This window comes from Saccopteryx leptura, chromosome 11 (assembly GCF_036850995.1).
Source record: "Saccopteryx leptura isolate mSacLep1 chromosome 11, mSacLep1_pri_phased_curated, whole genome shotgun sequence".
Lineage (NCBI taxonomy): Eukaryota > Metazoa > Chordata > Mammalia > Chiroptera > Emballonuridae > Saccopteryx > Saccopteryx leptura.
In genome coordinates this window covers 25,601,333-25,624,411 of record NC_089513.1, presented here as the reverse complement: position 1 = coordinate 25,624,411, position 23,079 = coordinate 25,601,333, and the positions used below count along the sequence as shown (strand labels likewise).

At 34.2% G+C, this 23,079-nt stretch overlaps 1 protein-coding gene across 1 annotated transcript in view; it reads right to left on the bottom strand.

The window, feature by feature from the left end:
* RIT2 (Ras like without CAAX 2) overlaps nt 1-23,079 on the bottom strand; it is a 356,472-nt gene that overhangs the window by 274,732 nt on the left and 58,661 nt on the right. Inside the window, exon 2 of the mRNA XM_066352836.1 lies at nt 5,077-5,133. Within this exon, the coding sequence (XP_066208933.1) occupies nt 5,077-5,133 (57 nt within the window). The remainder of the gene's footprint in view (nt 1-5,076; nt 5,134-23,079) is intronic.

Genomic DNA, 23,079 nt, shown 5'->3' with positions numbered 1-23,079 from the left:
GTACAGGACTGTAGCCATCTAAACCCTTAGCTGGTCCTACACAATCTTTGAAGATCCAGTCCCTGACAAATCTTTAATTTCTTCTTGCCAACCTTCACTTTATGTCATTTATTTAATCCTTAGGAATTTTGGTTCTCTGAATTCCCCATCTTAGCTACAACCTGTGTTGGCTTGCCTGGGTGCCTATATATTTTGTTCTTTTGAGAATATCTATTCTTCTTCCCTCCCAACTTGTGCAACTCAAATGCATCCTTCAAAACTCAGCACAGAGAGCATTTATTCTAAATGTACTTTGTATGCCTTCAGGTCCTGTAAGATGTACCACATTGTCCTTCTTCAGTATCCTGTGCTTTTTTTTTTTTTTCATGAATTTATCATATGGCACTGTTTACTGATTAATTAATTTTTCCCATCCAACTGGAAATGCTTTAAAGTCATAGATTGTGTTTTTATCTCTATATATTTTATGTTTAGCATGAAACCTAATACTATACATACACATACACACACACACAAAAAACCCCACATACACATATATACATACATATGATAGCTTTATAGGCTTGCAGGGAAAGTATGCCAAAACAACAGTCTTTGAGGTTAGTAAAGACAATCACCAATTACTTACATGATGTAATCAAAGTTATAATGCTCTGTAACTGAGAAGGAACACAAACCCTTCATGGCTCAGAATTTTTCATCAAGTATTAAATGTCTTTCTCAGAGCAAGCTATTTGAGATTATATCTTGTTTCCATCTGTATTAATTTGCCAAAGAACATGACCTGGTTTTCTATGCTTACATTCTATATTTTCTATGTTGGCATTTATTTGATTATTAAAGAGCATGAACAGAAAGAAATCTCAACATATAAAGATATCAATAAACAATAATTTGAAATAAATATATGGTCCACAAATGAGAATCTGGTTATAGTTGATTTTCGGAAAGAGACACCATATTCTATTGCAGGAAAAAAAATCATCAAATTGATGTCTAATTCATATAAAGTCAGAAAATATACAATAAGATTTTTAATTTCAAGCAAGTTACAATAAGATTAAAAGTACATATCAAAACAAACTGCTCTAAGTCATTTTCTCAAATGTCTTTCAGAAGTCCAGACTTCCTAAAAAGCTTCCAGGATCTTAAGTTTCAGAATGGAGAACAGGAGCTACTTGGCTTTTAAAATATATAGGAAGCTGTGATCCTAAATCCCAGTAATACAACTTAAAAGAGGATCACTGAGCTGCTGCTTCATTCTTTCAAAATCCCTTAGCCTTTTGCTTCTTTCTTATAGCAATAACTTACTTCAAAGGTATTATAAATATTTGCGTATATGTCTCAATTCCTCTTCCTAAAATAAAAGTCCTCAATGGCTTGAACTGTGAATTTTAATCTTTTATTTCTAGAGAATAAACAGATTCCTTTGGAAATATTAGACATTTAAATATATTTTGCTGATTGAATTGCATATAATGTTTATCTCCAATGATTTATTATTAACTAAAAATGGTATGTGTTAATCATACACAATGGAATACTACACGGGCATGAGGAAGAAGGAAATCTTACCTTTCACGACAACATGGATGGACCTGGAAACTATTATGTTAAGTGAATTAAGCCAGGCAGAGAAAGAAAAATATCATATGACCTCACTCATTTGAGGAATCCAATGAACAATGTGAACTGAGCAACGGAACAGAGGCAGAGGCGGGACCAAAGGGACCAGAGGGAAAGTATATATACATAACACAGCATTATAGAAAACAGGCCAGCAAATCCTGGAGAAAAATGGGGAAATCATTGGGGGGAGGAGAGAGGGGGAGCCGAGAGGAATAAGGGAGTGGGGGAGATATATTAGGAGGGACACTTGAATCTATGTAAAAACAAATTAAAATCATAAATAAAAAAATGAAAAAAAAAGAAAAAAAATGAAAAAATTAAAAAATTAAAAAATGGCATGTGTTTATTAATATGAAAGGTTGGAGTTTGAACTTTGTTCAAAATGCTTTTTCTTATTATTTCCACAATTATTATACTATAGAAAAAGCAAAGTATACTTAATACCCTATTTAATACTTAAAAATAGTCTAATTTAAAGATTTAATTAAAACTTGAATTTATTCACATTCAATACCTTTATAAGGAACTTAATTTATGAGTGAGATTCTCTTACATGGCAGAAAAGAATCAACAGTTTTCAATGTACCTTTCACAGGTATTTTCTGTGGATTTGCAAGACACATTGGTTCCTGACTTTGAAAAGGTGCCATTCCATAAGGAGAACAATTACTTCCTTGGGAAGAATGATGGTAGCAGATGATATGCCTAATTCTAGTCAAGGCTAAAGGAAACCCAATTTTTCAGAATTGATGTAGATTTGAAAGAAAAAATAATTCTAAGCTGGATATAGGGAGAAAGTAAAACCATAAAAATCTTTCAAAAATTTCAGAGAAAAACTATTCAAAAACCTCAGTCAGTAGGATGAGAAACAGATCTGAACAAGGATTGGAAAATAGTCATTTACTATATAAATTGTGAAATAAGTATCCTTGATAGGTATATTCTTCTCTAATTTGTATGACTTTCAAAATATACTAATATAAATTTCCTCTTGAGGGGTCATGAAGTCAGCCAGACTGAGTTATAGTTATGTAGCTTAAGCAGGAGAAAAGCAAATTATTTGAAACTTTTACCTTCCTGGAGCAGGATACCAATGGAAAATTGTTAACCAATGTTCCCATTACAGATGCCAAGAAACGCAATAATGGGGAAATTGAATCGAAAGTAATCAAGGGCTCTGTGCCTCCGTTTTCAAACTTCTTCTTCTGAAGCTATTTTATTTAGAGGCATGTAAAGGTGTGATTTTAGCACACTGGCAGTATGGAATCTCAAATGATGGATGTGCCTTGTGGATATCTAAAGGAGTCATCATACCATTCTTTTCCTTTATTCTTCTTCAAGAAGCCATTTATGATTCATCCACTTATATTGCCATTAGACATGAGAGTCTAGTGAGAAAAGAAGTAGGTTTTTTGAAACACCAGTATATATAAAGCTTAAACAATGACTAAAAATAATAAACATAGTGATCTGAGATTTTGTAAATGATATATTATAAGCCTAATTTTCCAACAAGATAAAAGATTAATTCAGAGCTTTGGCCAAGAGATTTCTCCTCTTCTGTAACTCATAACAGGTTATACAAGTTATCAACATTCCCGAATCCAGGTATTAAGAAAATGGATTTAGAGGATTATCAAACATAGGCTGTAGCTAATCACTTTTAAAAGTTTACAAAGTGATTATTTTTGCTTCAGAGACAAAACTCAACTCCTTGAGGAAGTGCTTTCAGATTAACAACATACAAATTGTTGGAGTTTAAATTTTAATAATTCATTCCAACTAATGAAGAGGTCTTGCTGAATTATGGGACACTTAAAAATGAGTATATTTAATTTATTTTTAGCAGTAGTAGTCAAGTAAATATCCTGAAGGATTTGCAGAAAGAGATATGATTACTTATAGAACAACATTTTATAAGATATTTTATTTTTTTAATTTTAGAGAAGGAGGAGAGAGAAAGAGAGAGAGAGAAGGAGGGAGGAGCAGGAAGCATCAACTCCCATATGTGCCTTGACCAAGCAAGCACAGGGTTTTGAACCAGTTACCTCAGCATTCCTGGGAAACACTTTGTCCACTGTGCCATGACAGATCAGGCTAAAACAACATATTGTATACACAATAGGACCTTAAATTAAAATTACTAGATGAAGATCATAGCCATTGTGGGTGAGGGTCAGAGATACTCAGACTGAAGGACTCAAAAGGGTAAGGGATGAAGTATAGTCAAAGGAACCCATAGTTTAAACAAGCAGGTGACCACGAGGGATCCAGAAGCTATGTGTTTTTCTATATACCATGAAATAATGCTTCATGTGTATTCAATGCTGATGTCTTTCTATATAAAGAATGTTATGAGGCCCTGGCCGGTTGGTTCAGTGGTAGAGTGTCCGCCTGGTGCACGGGAGTCCTGGGTTCGATTCCCAGCCAGGGCACACAGGAGAAGTGCCCATCTGCTTCTCCAACCCTCCCCATCTCCTTCCTCTCTATCTCTCTCTTCCCCTCCTGCAGCCAAGGCTCCATTGGAGCAAAGTTGGCCCGGGTGCTGAGGATGGCTCCATGGCCTCTGCCTCAGGCACTAGAATGGCTCTGGTTGCAACAGAGCAATGCCCCAGATGGGCAGAGTATTGCCCCCTGGTGGGCATGCCGGTGGATCCCGGTCAGATGCATGCGGGAGTCTGTCTGACCGCCTCCCCATCTCCAACTTCAGAAAAATACAAAAATAAAAAAAAATAAAAAAAGAATGTTATGTTAGGTTCTGCTAAGAAATTTACAACTGATTCTTTAAAGTAGCTCTTTGCATGAATAAAGCACTTTTATAGATACCTTTTCTGCATTGATTGAGGAAGAAGTGTTCTCAATTGCAATGTCCCTGCATTTGATTCGATAAAAAGAAAATTGAATGGAAGAACAAAACATGACTAGATTTTTTACTCTAACAATATTTTGACTTTTTGGGTCTTTGTTTCCTCATCTGCCCAATGAGGATAGTGAACAAAATTATATCTATACCTGGAGTCTTTTCCAAATGAACCATTAGTGTGGTTCACTAGTCCTATAATACAAAATCCAGACACTGATAAAGTGAGAAAATGATCAAATTAAAACACACAAGCACATCAGTTATATTATCCAGAGTACAACTTTTCAAATGCAGTAGATATTCATTAGTAGATCCTGAAATCAAAATCAACTTAATGTCTTCCAACCATCATTAATCAAGAAGAAATAAAATAGAAAATATGAGAGTGCATGGCAAGAAATAAGGACAAATATTGTTTCTTGAAGCTATTATTGTGATAGCTTACATATTATATATTAATGTGTGTGTATACTGAGTCATAGCATAAAACATATTTCTTATTCTTTACAGATATCAACAATATCTGTCAGCTACTTATTTAGAGTGCCTTTATTGGAGCTAAAGGAAAAGAGGCTTTTACTCACCAATAGTAGGGTCATGGTAATCAGGGAACTGATGACTAATAAACTGCATTGTCATTGCTGAAAAATAAATAAATACAATTTATTAAAAATTCACCAATTTATCAACAAGATAGTCTCCAATGTACTCAGTCAGTCTTTTAATAGGTTCAAATGAGTGACTTATTGCTATGAGTAACTAATTACACAACATGAACCACAAAGTGATGTTCATAAGAGGAAATTGTAGAAGAAAAAATGTATCTAGAGTGAACAATGATGCCAGATAATTCTCTGGAATAAATATGTCCAAATTTTTAGTGTATTTCAACAAAAATTGCATTGAAGTAAAAATTAGAAGGCTCTTGATATAAGAGGAATGTAAACAAGATATAAATTGTTTAGCTTATTCTGGTTACAGTGTTGGTATTGGTTGGGAAGATCTTTCTACTAAAGGTCCAGAACATTTTCTGGGACTTAACTTCTCATCTTTAAAATAAAAAGATAATCTCTGAAGTCTTATTAGTTATAAAGTATTACATAAGTTATTATCCTTAGCTTCTCACAGTTGAAAGTGTTTAGGTCACTTTTATTTTGCCCAATCCATGTTGTTTCGAATCTTTTATTAATTTTCATTACTTTCTTAGTATCTCCTCTAATTCTCCACATTCTTCTTAAATATATACATTTACAGTACATTTTCAATGTTTCTCTTATAATGTTTCCTCTTTTAAATTTTCATTACTAGGAGATGGGGCATTCTGAAGTAAAGGAACAAACTTGGAAAAAATTTGTATATAATAGTACTCTTCCTTTTTTCCAAGAGAGAGAGAAAGAGAGAGACATGGGCTCTCTCCTTAACCAAACTTGAATCAGGTTCCTAACTTATCTTCTCAAATAGGCGTTGACCTTGGTTCCTGTCCTGGCAATACCTGTATACCCCCAGATGCAGCAAGAATCCCTATAAATCAGTTTAGTAAGACTCTACCACACTTGATATTTGATCAATTCAATATCGGATCCAATTCCTCATCCCCTACTCTTTTATAAAATTTTTAATTAAATATACTGGGGTAACTCCTGATGTCTGATCATTGTGGGCTGTCTTTAGCAACAATCCTTTCGAGTCTGTTCAGCAAACACCACCCTCTGCTCTTGATGTTTCCTCTTCATAATTTTCTAGCCAACAAAGCCTTCCCTCACTCCTTGCCTATAAATCCCCAGTTTTTTTTTTTTTGTATTAGGAATTGAGTACAGTTTTACCATAAGTTATTTTCCCCCCATTTCAATAGTTACTGAATAAAATCTATTTTTCCACTTATTGTTTGTCTCTGGTTCCCTTTATCAGTATGCACACACTTCAGCTAATGTCCAGAGCAAGGAACACAGTTATATTAAACAAATCTGTACAAGACAATAATCTACCCCTGCTGAGAAATGCAAAGAAATGGAACCTGACCCTGTGAAACAGAATTTCTGTTTACACTTGAACAATTTACCTCCTGTCTTTGCACCAACAAAGGAAGTCTCCAGATGAAAGTACCACTCAATTTGACAGTTTAGGACAAGTTTTTGAAATGCAAATCAATAACCTTACAGATAGCCTTAGGAGTTAAAATATTTCAGGTAAACAAACTGAAAGCAATATGTTTATTAAATGGATATCAAGGAGAATTTGGAAAATATTTTTCATGAATTTTAAAATAGCAATCTCCTCCATCTCTTAGTCTCTGGCTGGTTTACTGTCACAGAGGTCAGATGCCTGGTCTCATAAGGAACAATTGACTTGGCTAGTCAATCAACTAAATTTCAAAGATAGCTCAGACTCCATAAATTTAAAAGTAAAATGAAGATATCCCCATTCCACCCTGCTCAAAGCAAAGAGATATGCATTTATTCACTCATTATGTTTTTAAATAATTTTATTTAGAAAATTAAATTTAATAGGAGTACATAGGTTTCAGTTATAAACATTTCTATAGCATCTGAACTTTGATTGTGTTGTGTACACATCACCATGTATTTGTCCCTCTTTACTGCCCTTCTCCCTAACCCCTCCCCCCAACCCCTTTCCTCTGGTGACTACTTCACTTTTATTTATCATCCATCTTTTGATTGTCAATTATTTAGGCTAAAATTTTTTTTTTACAGAGAAAGAAAGAGAGAGACAGGAACGGAGAGAGATGAGAAGCATCAATCATCAGCCTTTCGCTGCGCGTTGCAACACTTTAGTTGTTCATTGATTGCTTTCTCATATGTGCCTTGACCGCGGGCCTTCAGCAGACCGAGCAACCCTTGCTCAAGCCAGCGACCTTGGGTTCAAGCTGGTGAGCCTTGCTCAAGCTGGCAACCTCAGGGTCTCGAACCTAGGTCCTCCACATCCCAGTCCGATGCTCCATCCACTGCGCCACCGCCTGGTCAGGCTGTTTAGGCTAAAATCTTAAAGATGTCTTTGAACACTTCTCTCATGTCCTCCATCTGGTCACCATGAATTTTTAGTTTTGCTTCCAAAATATATTTCAAATATGTTCTGATTCTTTCTGATTTTTTCCAGTTCAAAATCTTATTTCTTTTGAAAATTTCTATTGCAATAAACAAACAAACAAACAAAAAACAAAACCCTGAATTCTCTGTAGCTATTTTCTTTCCATTCCATTAGAACTTTCATGATGTCTCCCCAGAATCATTTAAAAAATAATTACTTCATATGTCAGCAACCATTAAGATAAAGACCACAGTCATTAACAAGTCATGTTAGCATATGCCTATCATACTTTTTCAGTCTCAATTTATACCACAACCCAAACAAACTACTCTGTGATCTCAGAATTACTGAAGTTCTTTCCTCCATGAGCATGCCTTTCTCTTATGGCTTAGAATGGCCTTCACCTTCTTCTTCCTTTTGGCATCATACTAAGACACTCCTTTGACCAAACTTGAGACAGGCTCCTCTGAACCTTCCACTAAAGTAGGTCTTAACTTTTTGCTTCTGTGTCATCTCTGCTTCACCCAGTCTTATCAAGAATCGTGCTGAGTCAGAGTGAATTAGCACACTAGATATCTGTTCACCCATGATATTCATTCCTCAACTTTTCCCAGATGACCTCTGATTACCTGACATACTTTCAGGAAATATTCTATTAAGTCTGATTAAACAAAATCCCCCATATTCCTGTTGTTTTCTCTTAGTAATTTTCCATCCACTGACCCCCACCCTGCTATAGGCTATAATTACCACTTACTTGTCCCTGGCTGCATCTGGAATTGAGACCAGTTCCAAATTGAGGTCTCTTGTCCATATTGTAATAGTTTCTGAATAAAATCTATTTTTAATGCTTTAATTACTGTCTAGATGTGGTTTTCTTCAACAATGCTAATTATCACCCATATCTCTGCACAAATGTCACACTATTCAACCACTGAAACTCTTGACCTACCAGGTGCCAGTACATCATAGTCATGGAAGCTACCAAGAAGTGTTAGAAAACATTGTGTATAATTATGGGCTAAGTTAATTACCAAAAATATAAGAAAACATGTGGAAAGCTGAAGAAGTTTAGAAAAAATTTAAGGAAAAATATATAAGCATTTTAAAATCTGACAGATGGGCCTGGCCTGTTGGCTCAGCAGTAGAGTGTCAGCCAGTACGTGGAAGTCCCGGGTTCAATTCCCAGTCAGGGCACAGAGGAGACGTGAAGTGACCATCTGTTTCTCCACCCTTCTCCCTTCTTTCTCTCTTCTTCTCCTTCAGCTATAGCTCAAAAGGTTTGAGCAAGTTGGCCTCGTGCACTGAGGATGGCTCCATGGTCTTTGCCTCAGGCACTAAAATAGCTCGGCTGTCGAGCAATGAAGCTGTAGTCCCAGATGAGCAGAGCATCACCCTGTAGGGGGTTGCCAGGTGGATCCCAGTTGAGGAGTATTGGGAGTCTCTCTGTCTGCCTCCCTGCCTCCCACTTAAAAACAAAACAATAAAACTAGTAGATATATTTAATATTAGACTTCACAATCAAAGAACCAGTATAAAAAGTAAATGAATCAGTCAAGGATTTACCCGTTACACTTATTTATAAGAACACCTATTTTAGATAAAGGACATTTTACTTTACTGGAAACCTGCTGCTTATTATATAATTGGAAAAGGCCTTCAATTCTCAAATCGTCTGATCTGCCACTGAGACAAAATCAAAGAGAGAGTTAGCTGAGCATTGTCCCAGAACTTCAAAGATAATTTTAGAAAGATTGATCTGCAAAAGTTTCTTTTCTGTTTTACAAAGCAGATACCCGATATGGCGTCTCAGACCCATTTCTTTTTGCAGAGATATGTAAAACAAACAATTATAAGTAATCTGCTAAATATAAATACTATCAATCCAACTGGAGACTAAATCTCACTCATTTTATGATGTATAGGTGTACATCCTCAAAATTTTGGGTTCTTATTTTTCTTTACCAAAGAGCCATTCTGTGAGAAAATCAATCATAATTCCTCTTTTCTTTTCATATATTTCAACTGTATTGACTATAAAATGTCTTACTACATTGGTTTTTAAGTATCTAATGAAAGTGAAGATCTATGTCTTCTTTGACAGGTGCATTCACATATACATGTGTTCACAACATTGAGAGATAAGTAGAGATCAATAGACCCCTAAGTAAAAACACTTGTCCTAACAAATACCCACATATATCAGAAATGAGCCTTTTGTTTAAAAAGAGATAAAGCATACAAACTTCCTAACACTTGAACACAGACCTGCTCAATGAATCAAGTTAACTAAATCCACTTGGCAAGCATGGCCAATTTATCCTCAATATATTTAGGAAAGACAGGAAAACATGACAAGATATTAGAAATAAATTTTACAACTATTATCCTAGAACTTATGGTGGGTGTAGGTTTTCTATCCTATAAAAGACAACAAGAATCATCTTGGAAATTTTTGAACAGGAGCAATCTCACATTGAGGCCAGGATAACTTCTCTACACATTTTAGAAAATCTCGTAAGTGAACAGATTCAGAACATTTTTCAAGGTTTACCCTGTAGTCTCTTAATAATGGAAGAGTCTTTGAAATAGTTTTAAAATGTTCTACACAGTACCGAACCTCTAAATGCTATAAGGATTAATTTATGGTATTCAGAAACTCACTCAATCAAAATCATTGCCCATGTACATTTAGCAATTCTTGTCTCTGAGACTGTAAACCTGAACTCAGAAGTACACTAGCCAGAAATAAGAATGCTAAGGAAGGAGTGGGGTGATGGGAGGCAAACACAAAAACTGGTTGGATCTCAACAAGTATCTAAGAAAATTTATTTAATTTATTGGGGTGACATTGCTTAATAAAATTTTACAGGTTTCAGGTGCACAATTCTACAATACATGTGCGTTTACCACCCCGAGTCAAGTCTCCCTCCTCCATCACCATCTCTCCCGCCTCCACCCTCCTCCACTTTCCCTGATCCCCTTTTCCCTCTTGCAATCCCTACATTGTTATTTGTGTCTAGGAGTTTTTGTTTGTTTGTTTTGCTTTGGTTAACTTATTGTTAACTCAGTTTTATTTGTTTAATTTTTGTTGGTAAAATATTTTTAGATAATGAATTGTCCTCTGATGTCTGCTTTATATATCCCAAATGTATTCTGATATTGTTTTCCAGAAATTTATATTTGTATTTTTTCTTTCATCTACAAGTTGATAAAAAAATTTTTTTAATTTCCAGCTGGAAGAGACTTCTTATTTTATTTTCAGGTTCAGTTTTACTGTATTGTGATCAAAGAGCAATATTTTTAATAGTGCTACTTTACATAACTTACTAATGCATTTAGTGTCTTAACATATAATTAATATGTTTGATAAAGTATATTGATAAGAAGGTAGTATTTAGTATATGCATTCATAAAATTTATTGTATTGATTTTAACTTTAATAGTCTTATTTTTCCCACTTTTTGGTCTTATATTGAGAATGAAGTATGAATTCACCAATTATAGACAATGCTGTTATTTGTTGCATAAGTATTTTTAACAGAAATATTCTCATTGTTGTTTGTGGATTTTATTATTAAAAAATTACTTTATTCATCTCATTTAGTCACTTTAGTCTGATAACAAGATTGTAATTGTTGCTTCATTTTTTTTTTTCATTTGCTTGGTCTATCTTCCTATGTTTTTGCTTTTACCCATGTTTAGATTATTGTATCTTAGTTGAGTTTATTGTATCCTACATAGTGCTGGATTTTGTTTTAAAAGCCAATTTGAATTTATTTTTTAATAGGTAAGTTAAAGTTCATTCACACTTACCTTCATGGCATGAGAGCTCATTTCTTTTTCTCTCGGAATAATATTCTATTGTCAGGCTCTACAACAGTTTAATTATCCATCCTCTGTCTTTGTGATTTCTAAAAGTATTACAGTTAGTGGATGACCCTTATTAGCAAAAAATGTATACCTTTTTCCATTAGAGTAATGGACATTTACTTAACATTAAGCTACAGATAACATCAGGAAGTACCTGATGGATTTTATATCAAAGATATTTTCTTTTATTAGTAGCCATACCATTAACATATCTTATGTAAATGTAGTGCTTGCCCAGACCTTTACAAAATATTCATTAATTGCATACAATTAAATAATGGGCAATTACATCTTCAATGTTCATACAAAAGTAGTGGTAAGAGATAACATATAATCATTTTTTAAAGCAAACATGTTTTGATTAAACTCTTCTTTTTCATGCATATGTTTTTTGTTTAAATTTCCATTTTATTATTCAGATAGTCCAATAATTTACTATTTCATTTTAAAGTTTCATTTAAACCAATTGCTTTTTGTTTTGCATAATTCAGTATTAAACCATCAAATTTACCAATATGAAAAATCTGATAATATTATATATCACTCTTCTCAGAATGTCAGTGGCATTTGCCCAAAGGCAGAGACTGTTATGGAAAAGGGATATTATAGAAGGAAAGGAGTCATTTTTCAAAAAAATTTTAAAAGATTAAAATATTCATTTTTATACTACCTACCTCCCCCCTCAAAAATAAAAAGGAGAGGGAAAGAGAATAAATTTGTTATTTATGGGAAGTACTAACTGAAACACTGGAGAGTGATATAATCTAATTATACAGAGGTTGAGGTTGACAAGTCATTGCTTTCTTTTTGGGACTTGAAGGCCTGTCTGTGGAGTAGGACAGTTGAAATGGGAGTCTGATCATTAAGATTTATTCCCATTCCTCACTTGGCTTGTCATAGTACCTTGATAAAATTACTTAAACTTGCTGTGTCAGTTTTGTTGTCTGAAAAATAAGAGGAGAAAGGAAAGACACTTAGAGCTGCATCGAGATTAAATATTCTGCAATATCTCTTCCTTCCTTGCTTTCGCTCTCATCATTCTCAACGTCATCACCACTAACTCGTCATCTATTAGAATCTGGTTCTGTTAATTCTATTCTAGTTCTGTCTTCTAGTTAATCATTCTTTTCAACCCACATTGGATTTCTGGCAGTTTTTCAAAACTTTCCAGCCATAATACTTCCAAAGGAAGAACTTTGCTGGTGGTGCTTCCTCTGCCGGATCACTGATTCCCCCATAACTGTTTGGCTTGCCTCTTTCAGAATACTATTTATATGTAACCTCCTTTGGGAGGTGTTCTTTCACCACTGAATTTAAATGGAAACTCATTCCTCCTCACTAGGACTCCCTATACCCCTTTCTGACCTTCATTCATTCATTTATTCTTTCTTTCATCTATTCAAAACCATCCATCATGTGGCAGACCCTGCTTTAGGTGTTAGAATGTATCAGTGAACAAAAAGGACCTCTGCCTTCTAGGGACTTACATTCTAGAGCAGTGGTTCTCAAACTTTTTGAAGTTGGGGTGTATTTAAAATCCTACAAATAATTGTAGGCACACTATATACAAATTTCTGAGAAATATGTTATAATAATTTAGTCAAATATTAAAAAGTATATATAAAGTCCAAATGTGCTTTTATGGTTATTAAATGAAATAAATATGACAAAATTAAATTAATTCTGACATTAAAAAACCTTTTTATGTTACATTTTTGTTATACTTTTTTAGAATTCATAAAAAAGAGGGGTTAAAAATTTTAAAAATGACAACTTATATTTTTATATATTATATAAATACATTCTTAGTAAGATTTAGTAAATTCGGCAGGTGCCGGTGTGAATGTGTTAAGCTTTTTCATTCTTGTGTTTATGAGAAACATGAGCCTGATGTGTCCTAGTGATTTCTTCAATGTTTGGGCATATATTTGGAAGGCAAACTCTCATTTCCTCATCAATACATTGAAGAATTCCTCTCTTTTTACTTTTAATTGTGTTGAGTGCAGAAAACCCCCACCATACATATTATCTTAACTTTACACAAAACAAAGGATAGAAACTTGCTTCCAGTCTTTCTGGGGAACATGGGGGGGTGGTAGTGTAAGCAATCCAGCACCACAGCTTAACAGTCTTTTGCAACCTAATCAGACAAGTGATGTGGGGGATTGTTCAGACTGTTAGCTTACAGCCAATTCCCCACACCTCTGTCCCCCCAAAATCTAAACTTCAAAAACCCTGTTGGATTTTTTGTCCCCAACAGGCACATATTTTTCTGGAATACCATAGGGGGCACCTGGAAATCTTCTAGGGTGCACCAGTGCACCCTGGCACACACTTTGAGAACCACTGTTCTAGTGCATGGTGGGAACAAAAAATAAAAATGGGCACATATTTACATATACATTAACAAATATATATTTATATATACATGTGCATTAGCAGCATGTTTGATGGTGACAACTGCCATAAAACAGTAAGATGATTACAAGATCATTATTAAAATATAAAGAAGTGTTACAGTAGGATGAACTTTTGTGGAAAAAAATTAATGAATATACTATTTCCAAGAAGAACAGGAAAAATGTCATATTATCCACTATTAAAGAACTTGTTCATGTAGTTTTAAAAGAATTATAGTAACTATTGGATTACTATGTCTTTTATGGTCTAATAAATATACTTATAAGAAATATAATATTTTTATTTAAAATATCATTAATCTGGCAATTATATCCTTCTAAAGGAATTAAATTTAGAAGGGAATATTAGATATTAAGGTGTGTGAGTTGGATACCTGATCTTTCAAAATTCCTTTAAGGAACAACTAAAAAATATTTTAAAAATCATGTGTTATAGATCAATCATGAAACAAATTGGTAGGTTCATAGGACTCCAAAGTCAGATACTTTCTATCATGTTAATTGCTTCTTAGTAACTCTTCTCTCTTAACTAAAAATGTGTGTTCTTCATGAGTTGACCATAAATAGTTGATGAATAATCTGAAAGCATAGATAAGAAATATATATTTAAATAAATAAATAAATAATATCAAATTATCTCTTAATTTACAGTTAAGCTCTGGTGACAATAGTTGATAGTTCTTTTGTTTTTCCACCAGCACTTATATTTACAAACATATTCTAAGACACATTGAGTTGAAGAGCAGAAACAGTCTCATGAGAAGACACAGCATGGATATTTTGCAAGAAGGGCATGTTACCATGCTAAGAAACTTGAGTATGATGAGATGGCCACCCTCCTGGGATGCCTCTAATCAGAATAATAAAATCCTTCTCAACTCAAAGTAATAGGGAGGTACTAAGAATGGTGGTAGAATAGGATCTTCATGGAGTTTGGCAAAGATATTCAAAGACCCCTTGTTAATTCCCTTTGCAGCATTTAGTACTAAAGAGTTCGAACTTTGGGGTAGACTGAAAAGACTGCTGAATCAGAAATTAGGTCAGAGGAATCCTAATCTCCACTTGGATGCCACCATTCTCTTACTCTAATTAATGCATCTCTAATATAAATGGAGTTCTATTGTGTCTTCTCAAAGGGTATAATGGATTCTAAGTTCCTATAACACTAACATTTAGAAAGAAGAATCCAGCAATGATGTTTTTGTGCCTTCTAACACAAAACTATAATTCAATATAGTTATAGCAGAATGCATGGAACTCAGCAACCCAGTCAAAAGCCAAGTCTATGCCTCCAAAAGTTAGATTCTTTCCACCAATTATTATTCTCTTAGAATAGCAATGTCATGAGTAGATATAGGATGAGGACTATAAAAAAAGAAGGAGTTGAGATCTGAGGGTTCAGGGATAGATTAGAAAACGGTACTGTTTGTTTGGGGGAATGGTGGTAGACCAGAGAGGAAGACTGAAAATGCAACACTTAACTCTTCTCCATTTGGCTGAGGGTTTCCCTTCCCCAGAACGTTCCCCTTCCCTTTACTTCCCTTTCTCTTCCTCTCCCCATAAACCCTTTGCTAACAGAAAGAAATGGCACTTTTCAGGACATTAAAAATTCTATTCATCTTCACTGGGTGATTTTCAAGGATGATTGATGGGACATAAAAAGAAATGATGGATATTAAAACTCAATATTACCAGGTATTGCTTATTTGTTCTATGCTGACAGTTTATTTTTTACTCAGTGAAACAAAGAAGAAAAATAGTCATTTTCACCAATCATTTCTCAAGTATTTTATCATTTAGAATAAAACCCATCTCCCTAAGTAAATAACACACTGTTGATGTGCTGTATACATTGACTACCACAAGTAAATGTGTCTTTTTCTTTAGCTTCATTTTTAGAGAATAATAATTAATAGAGGCAATTATTAGAGTTTCATTCATGGGAATGGGAGAAGGTAACCAGATAGTCCCAAAGTGCTCAGTTTTAGAATCTACATAATTTGTCAGGTGAAATTACCATGGACATTAATATTTAGTCTATATCAGAATTTATATTCTTATTATTTTCTAGAACACTTAACCCCAAATATACCTTCCTATACTAGATATTTTCAGCTGAAGGAATCTGAAAAATGGCAGGTATGGAAAGGACGCTGACCTCCCCCGTCTTCCCTACCACAGTCGAAAGACCCTCACATGAGAGCTGCTCTCCCTCTACCCAAAGAAAAGAGCATCTTTATGTCCAAAGACAGAGGGATGCTGAGAAGAACCTGACCAATCAGGCCTTACTAAGCACCCTATCTACCAGTTTACTATCCTTATCTCATATTCTTTTGTCATATCACATTTTCTGTAACTTTCCACTCTTCCTTAAACCTACCATAAAATTGCCTAAACTTGACCACATCTTCAGGTCTTCATTTTTTTATAAAGGTTCCAGTGTGGTACAAAACTTACATTAAATAAGTTTGTACTCTTTCTCTTATTAATCTGTCCTTTTTCAGTCAAATTTATAGGGGCCTAGCCTAAGAACCTAACCCAAGATGAGTAAAGAAAGAGGTTTTTTTCCTCACCTGCCCTAGTCAGCTGGCTCTCATACCAAAAGGGCAATGAAGTATACACATAGTTTTCTCTTGCCTCATGAAATCTCTCTTCACCCTGTATGAAATTTTCCAGTTAGGACCTTGTGCATTGAATGATTTTGGGTTTTTGGATGCTCTTCTTAAAACATTCTGGCCTTGGCCCAGTAACCATGGTCTTCCCCAGATCATGTTTATTTATATTAGTAACACCAATAATTATAATAATCTTTATAATAGTACACTTTTTAAAGCACTTTCTGGTTCATATGTTATTTTAAACTATATGTTACTTTTTAAAACATGTATGAATTGGGATGAATCTAAGGGCAAAGGTTAATAAACTGGATATCAGAGAAAGAGTTAGAGCAATCCTGACAGTCTGGAATGTGGAACAAACCCAGGAAGGTGAAGGGTTAACAGATTAAAGCAAAAGTCTTTTATTTCAATTTATCAATTTTACAATTATAAAAGCATAGAATGAGTTGGACCTGGCATGACATCTGTTCAAATAAAAAATGACATGGAGGTAGGATTAGGTCTACATAATTATCTGACAGAGTAGTATTTGAAGGAGACGTACAGTTTAGGATAGATTGCGAATCCATTATTAAATTTCAACATGTCACTGGTTGGTTCTTTTTATTGGATTTGTTATGGTGACATGAAAAATATGCTTCCTCCCCAACAAAGCCCTGAGATGACACCCATTGTCACTCTGGTGAAATAGTAAGGAAATGAGTACTAGAAGATTCAGACATATTCTGGATTTGAATCTTACCTCTATCACTTGATGCCTGTGACTTTGGGAAAGTTAGTAAATAATTTATTGTTTCTCAGTTTCTTCTTTTATTAAGTGAGGTTAATAATAATACTTATTATTGGGTTGTTATAAAAAGTAACATATAAAAAACTGTAATAACTAGTCCTAAGCTCTCACTAAACAACATTTATCAAGAGTTTTAAAACTCTTTTATTTGGAATGATTTATATGGTTTATTTTTCCAATATTGTACTGTGGTCTCAGAGTCAAATTATCCAATATGATATTTTTTAAACCTCAACTCAAATATATGATGCTATTCCATCTGTTTAAAATATAGCATTTCAATCAATTGGTGTTCTGCTCTCATGAGCACACCTTGTTTGATAGTCTTTTTATTATCACAGGAATGTGAGTTGTTCGTTTATTTTTTGTTGTTGAATTAATGAGTTCGTAGAGAAGAGAATATAATCAAGGTACTGGTTTCTAAAACTATTTAACCACATGCTATAGTGACTTGAAAATAAACTGTTTGTACTAGAATATACACCCCTTTTTACTTGGTTAGGGTTGTTTTCTATTATTTGCTCTTCTTAATATAAAAATTGTAACAAAGCTAGTATAGAACTCCAACTCTTTGGAGTGAAAGTAAAGTGAATTATGAAGAGATAACTGGCAAACCATCACTGACATACATGATGACAGTAAATCCTGGCAAGTGAAATTTCAAAGACAGCCTGCATTTCCACTTCATAAACAATTGACACAATAAGAACTACCTGGAATTTGTCAAGGGTTTGATAGAAAGATCATTTAGAAAGAACTAGGATTCACAATGGCTAACACTAGCTCATTAAATTAATTAGGACAAATCCTAACAATAGCTCTAGTTCAATTTCCTTAACTTTTATCCACAATGAATGCATTAGATATACTTCTGTGTTCTTCTGTACTTTTGTTCAACAAACAATTGCACGATAGTTAGGTACTCTGTTAAGTTTTGGGAGAAAGTTGAAATACACAAACTCTATCTTCAAGGAACTCATAGTTGACTGATGAACACTCAATGTTATGATAGTTAATCATAGGTTCTTATTTAGGCAAAGAGGAGAGGAATGCAATCTAAACCTGGAGCTGAGTACTTATTAATAGTTTTCTGAGAAGGCAATCCTGATTCTTGAATAGTAAGTGTATGCTAATAATGCACGTGGGGTAGGAACAAAGGCGAAGTCACGAAGGCGCAGGCAACATACTACATACAGGAATTTCTGGTAATTTGATATAGCTGTAGAGCAAGGTGACCAAGGTCCAGATGAAGGGTGGAAAGAAAGCCCAACGTTATATTTCCAAAGGCCCATTATGCCATGCTGAACATTCACAATTTTTTCCTAAAAGCAGTGGGCAATCATGAAAGGATTTTTTAGAGGGAAGTGACTTATTCAAACCTCATTTTGAAAACAAAATCCACTGGCAGAAATGAAACAACAGATAAGAAGTGGCATCACAATGTGCAGGGATTCCTGGTAGGAGACTGCTGTGGGAAGGCTGGGTAAGAAGAAACCAATGCTCAATATGAAACTCCAGCAGCAGGGGCTTGAAGGGACAAATGGAATTGATAAATATTACAGAAAGAGAATTTGCAATAAATGAGGGACCGATTAAATGTACGTGGAGGAATTATTTTTTCTAGGGGGAGTGGGGGGTGCCCTTTGCTGAGAGCCACAGTAATAAAATAGGTTAAAAAAGATAATACATTTCCATATAGGATAGATAATGAATGTGGGCATCCATTCAAAATTTGACATATGGGCTTAAATCAGGAGATGATCTCTCGAATACCTTTTAAACTAATATTATAACTCAATTTACAAAAAGAAAATTAGTTAAAAAAACCATTTTAGTGTTAACTACATGCTAATCATTAGTGTAAATCTGAATAATTGAAAAAAGGAATATTATTTAAGTATTTGTAATATACATTATTCTTGCTTTGAAATAGCTCATTAACTCAAAAAGAATATAACTTTGTTTAATAATTAACCCACAAGTTAGGGATTCAAAAAAGCTGAAAGAAATGTTCAATGTTTAAGTCTTGAACATATTTTAGGATATCCCTAATTACTTTTATCCAGATGAAATTGGTACTTTTTCAAGCTACAGCTTCCTTTGTTTTCCACTACTGATCTTTGTGTGTGTGTGTGTGTGTGTGTGTGTGTGTGTGTGTGTCTGTGTGTGTGTGTTTTAATTATCACAAGACTTTTCATTTCCTGTATGACACAGAGACAGACAGGGTACCCAGGGCTATACCAAGTTTTACAAGCCAAGTATTGCCAGACAATAGCTTTCTAGACAATGACACTCTTCTCTCATGAATTATCTTTAGTTTTTTCTCCTTTTACTGCCATTGTCGTTTTATTCAACAAGGGCTAATAAATAACAATCAAGTCTTTTTTCCTTCTTATAATGTAAAAAGTTAATTAATGCATTAACTTTTATTACATATATAATTAAAAAGTTAAATAGTACCATTGATCAATGTGAAAAAAAATATGAACCTAAATCATCAGAAAAATATGGATGCTCTAAGAAATTTAATTAGGATTATGTAAAGAATAAAGAGCTATGTATGGGAATGATTTATTACTGGACCTTATTTGTTTCTAGTATAATATTCATGGTGATCTGTATAATGTAAAATCTAATTTGAAAGCAGATGATACTATTTCCTAATTCTAACTTCCTGAATCCTTCATGGGATTTATCATATAATCACCCATACAAGAGTCTCTAATTTCCATTGCAATTCTATATACATTGATGCTCAAAAGCTCTCCCTACCTGTCCCTTTCCACAACTTTGACTTAGCCTCAACCCGGTCTCTTACTTGTTTGTTTCCTTCTCTATCTGCATTTTACATCTAGCTTAATCTCTCTTCTTCTCTGAGAACTTCCCCAATCCCTCCAATTGCCAGTGGTTTTAATTACCTTCAGCATGTCTCACTTTCTTCATACAAGTATCTGTGCTCCCAAGTAAGTAGCCTATATGAAGATGAGGGTGTGGAAAGTGGCCATGAAGTAAGCAGGAACTTACAGTTACATCTTGTCTATTAGTTACAAGCACATTGCATTTTTTCTCAAGTCTCAGTACCACTTTTAGATAGATATTATCATTGTGGATGATTAAATAAGACATAGAGAGGGTTTATAACTTGTCAACCCCTTCCCCCATCCCAAGTTTTCAGTGGGAAGCTGAATTTGAATCTAGTGTTGCCTAGTTTGTCTTTCTTCTGTGACCCATGGCCATAGCATAGTAGGAATGACTTTGAAGTCAGGTTCTAGGGTTTAATTTGCAATGGTGCTCCTCATTAGCTGTATAGACTACTTATTAAACATTTTCTATGGTCCCTGCTCAGGATTTCACACACCTTATTACATACAGGTAAGGTTGTAAGAACCTTAAGCATGGTACTCATATTATTTTCACTTCATAAATAAGAAAACCAAACCACAGGGAGTTTAGGTAACTTGTCCAAGGTCACAGAATAAGAGGCACAATTGGGCTTCAATTTTAGGCTGTCTAAACCTGCACTCTGAATCATTATGCTAATCACTATGTCTTTATAGGAAACGGCCATAACCTCTTAAGCAGTGAAAATATCCTTATGTGTAAAATGAATATAGCATTGTTTTGAGGATTAAATGAGATTAGAGGGAAACATCTACACATAGCAGTAACTGATAAGTAATGTTTGCTTTTATCTTCATTATTCAATAGTGTTGTCTGAGAGGCTTGGGGAAAGGATTAGGTAATTTTATCTCATTAAAAAGTGGTTTTGTGCATACAATTACTGCTCCATAAATACTTTTTGATTTTATTATTTTTTATATTGGTTGTTTTGAAAGACGGTGAGAAGAAAACAGAAAGGGTGTTATCAAATATTGATAGATGCATAATTCTAGTATTATATTCAATTTACATGATAGAAAATAATTGAGCCTTGTTTTATGCTACCATACAAAAAGGAGATCCTTGTGAGAGAAATTTTCTCATTGGATCTTATATCCATGTAATAGCAGAAACCATCAATATAATCTACCTCAGAATCAAAGTGATTGCTTTACTCATATTTGCCTATAATACAGCAATATAACTGTATTATGAACCCTGGTCAATCATTTTCTATCATTATCCCCCTTAAGACATTCCTATGCAAAGGTGCCCACAGCAGAGAACCTAGCATGCATTAAATTTGTGAAATTCTTTGACTATGAGCAATTCTATACCAAGAGAGAAAAAGTTGTGGAGTTAGTTCTTTGTTGAAAGTTAATTTTACTTTGTCCCCATCTCCAATCTCTCACTAAATGCGTGTGTGATTGCAAGGATGACAAGGCTAGACTACACGGCTGGGTCATTCAAATATCATCTGCCTGGAAAAATATAGAAGACCTGAAAGTGGACTGGAGGATGACATCATCCAGCCGAGAACACAAAGATTATTGGCTTGAGACCCAAAGGTGTCCCTTTAAGGCAATTTATAGATGTGCTACAAAGAAGATTAGGGAGATTGCTGTATCTAAGAAAAAGAACTAATGTCTAACTCCTGGGAGCAAAATTAATAATTTCAAGTAACATGGTTTAAGAAAGAATATAATAAAGAAGAGTCGTCTATATGGAAAACCAAGAAATTAATTGAAAAGTAATTACATGCCAGGGTTAATTCAGCAGTGACTAAGGAAATATAAATGATATCTAGAAAATGAGTATTTTAGTTATCAGAAAGTCAGACTCAGAATAATCTTATTAAATTGTTTCATAGCCCTCTTCAATTCCTTATCCTCTGTTTCATGTCCTAAAACCTGTCTGCTTTCTTATTCTGTTTGCTTGGTACCTTGATAATAGAAGGGTTTCCTGGAATAGCAGAAAGGAAGTTTCTGGTTATTGGAAAAAAAATAATTTTCATTATAAATTGTCCTTTCTGGTTCTTAAATTATTCTTCCTATACAGAAAATTTGATTAAGATAAATTACTTTCAAGATTTATTATTCCCATGGTGCCTTTATAAAATTTTGTGTCTGAATATGAAAAGCAAAGAACTTGGATCTGTAGAGATGGCCCATGGTGATATTGCAGCTTTCAGCTCATTTTCATGCATCCAGAACTGTGAAATCAGCCAGGGACTGATATACCATTACTTTAAAAAGTTCTTTAGCTGATTCTGATGGTACATTTGCTATGGCTTCCCAAATACAGTAACACCGCGTTTAAGAGAGATGGGCAGCCTGATAAACTAAGGACCGCTCTTTAATTGTTTATATAAATAACAACTACAAAATGAGAGAAATAGCCTTATTCTTCTTACAAAAAAAGCTGTGCAAGCAGCCTAATTCCTCCTAGAGACACATGCAGGGCCATGTCGCCTGGGAATGCTTGATGGATACCTGGTGATGGAAACAATGATGAATTGGCACTAGGACACCAAGATGGACATTATAGTTGCAGTTGTTTGACAACTCTGCAGCAGAGGCTGGGTTAGAAGCAGATTTAATTAGGTCAGTCTTTCAATTTTCAATGTTTCTACCTTTAAGCCAGGAGACAATACCCATGATGTTGCTCAGGTTCTACAGAAAAAAAATGATTAAATAAAGTCGATTCATTCTTATCCACAACTAGAAAAATACATATGACATTATTTTTGTAGCTCCTTTAGTATAAGTGATATAATATAAAATATAGTACAATATGAAAATCTACAGTTCTCATATTGAATAAAGGACATCATCTCCTACCAGGGACAGTGCTGTAGGACTGGTTATGGGTCTTGGTTTTTTTTTCTCACATGTTCTTGGCTTAGAAGGAAAAAACTTGGATTCAAAGAAGCCTAAAGTTCACAGGGAAATTCTGGATCTA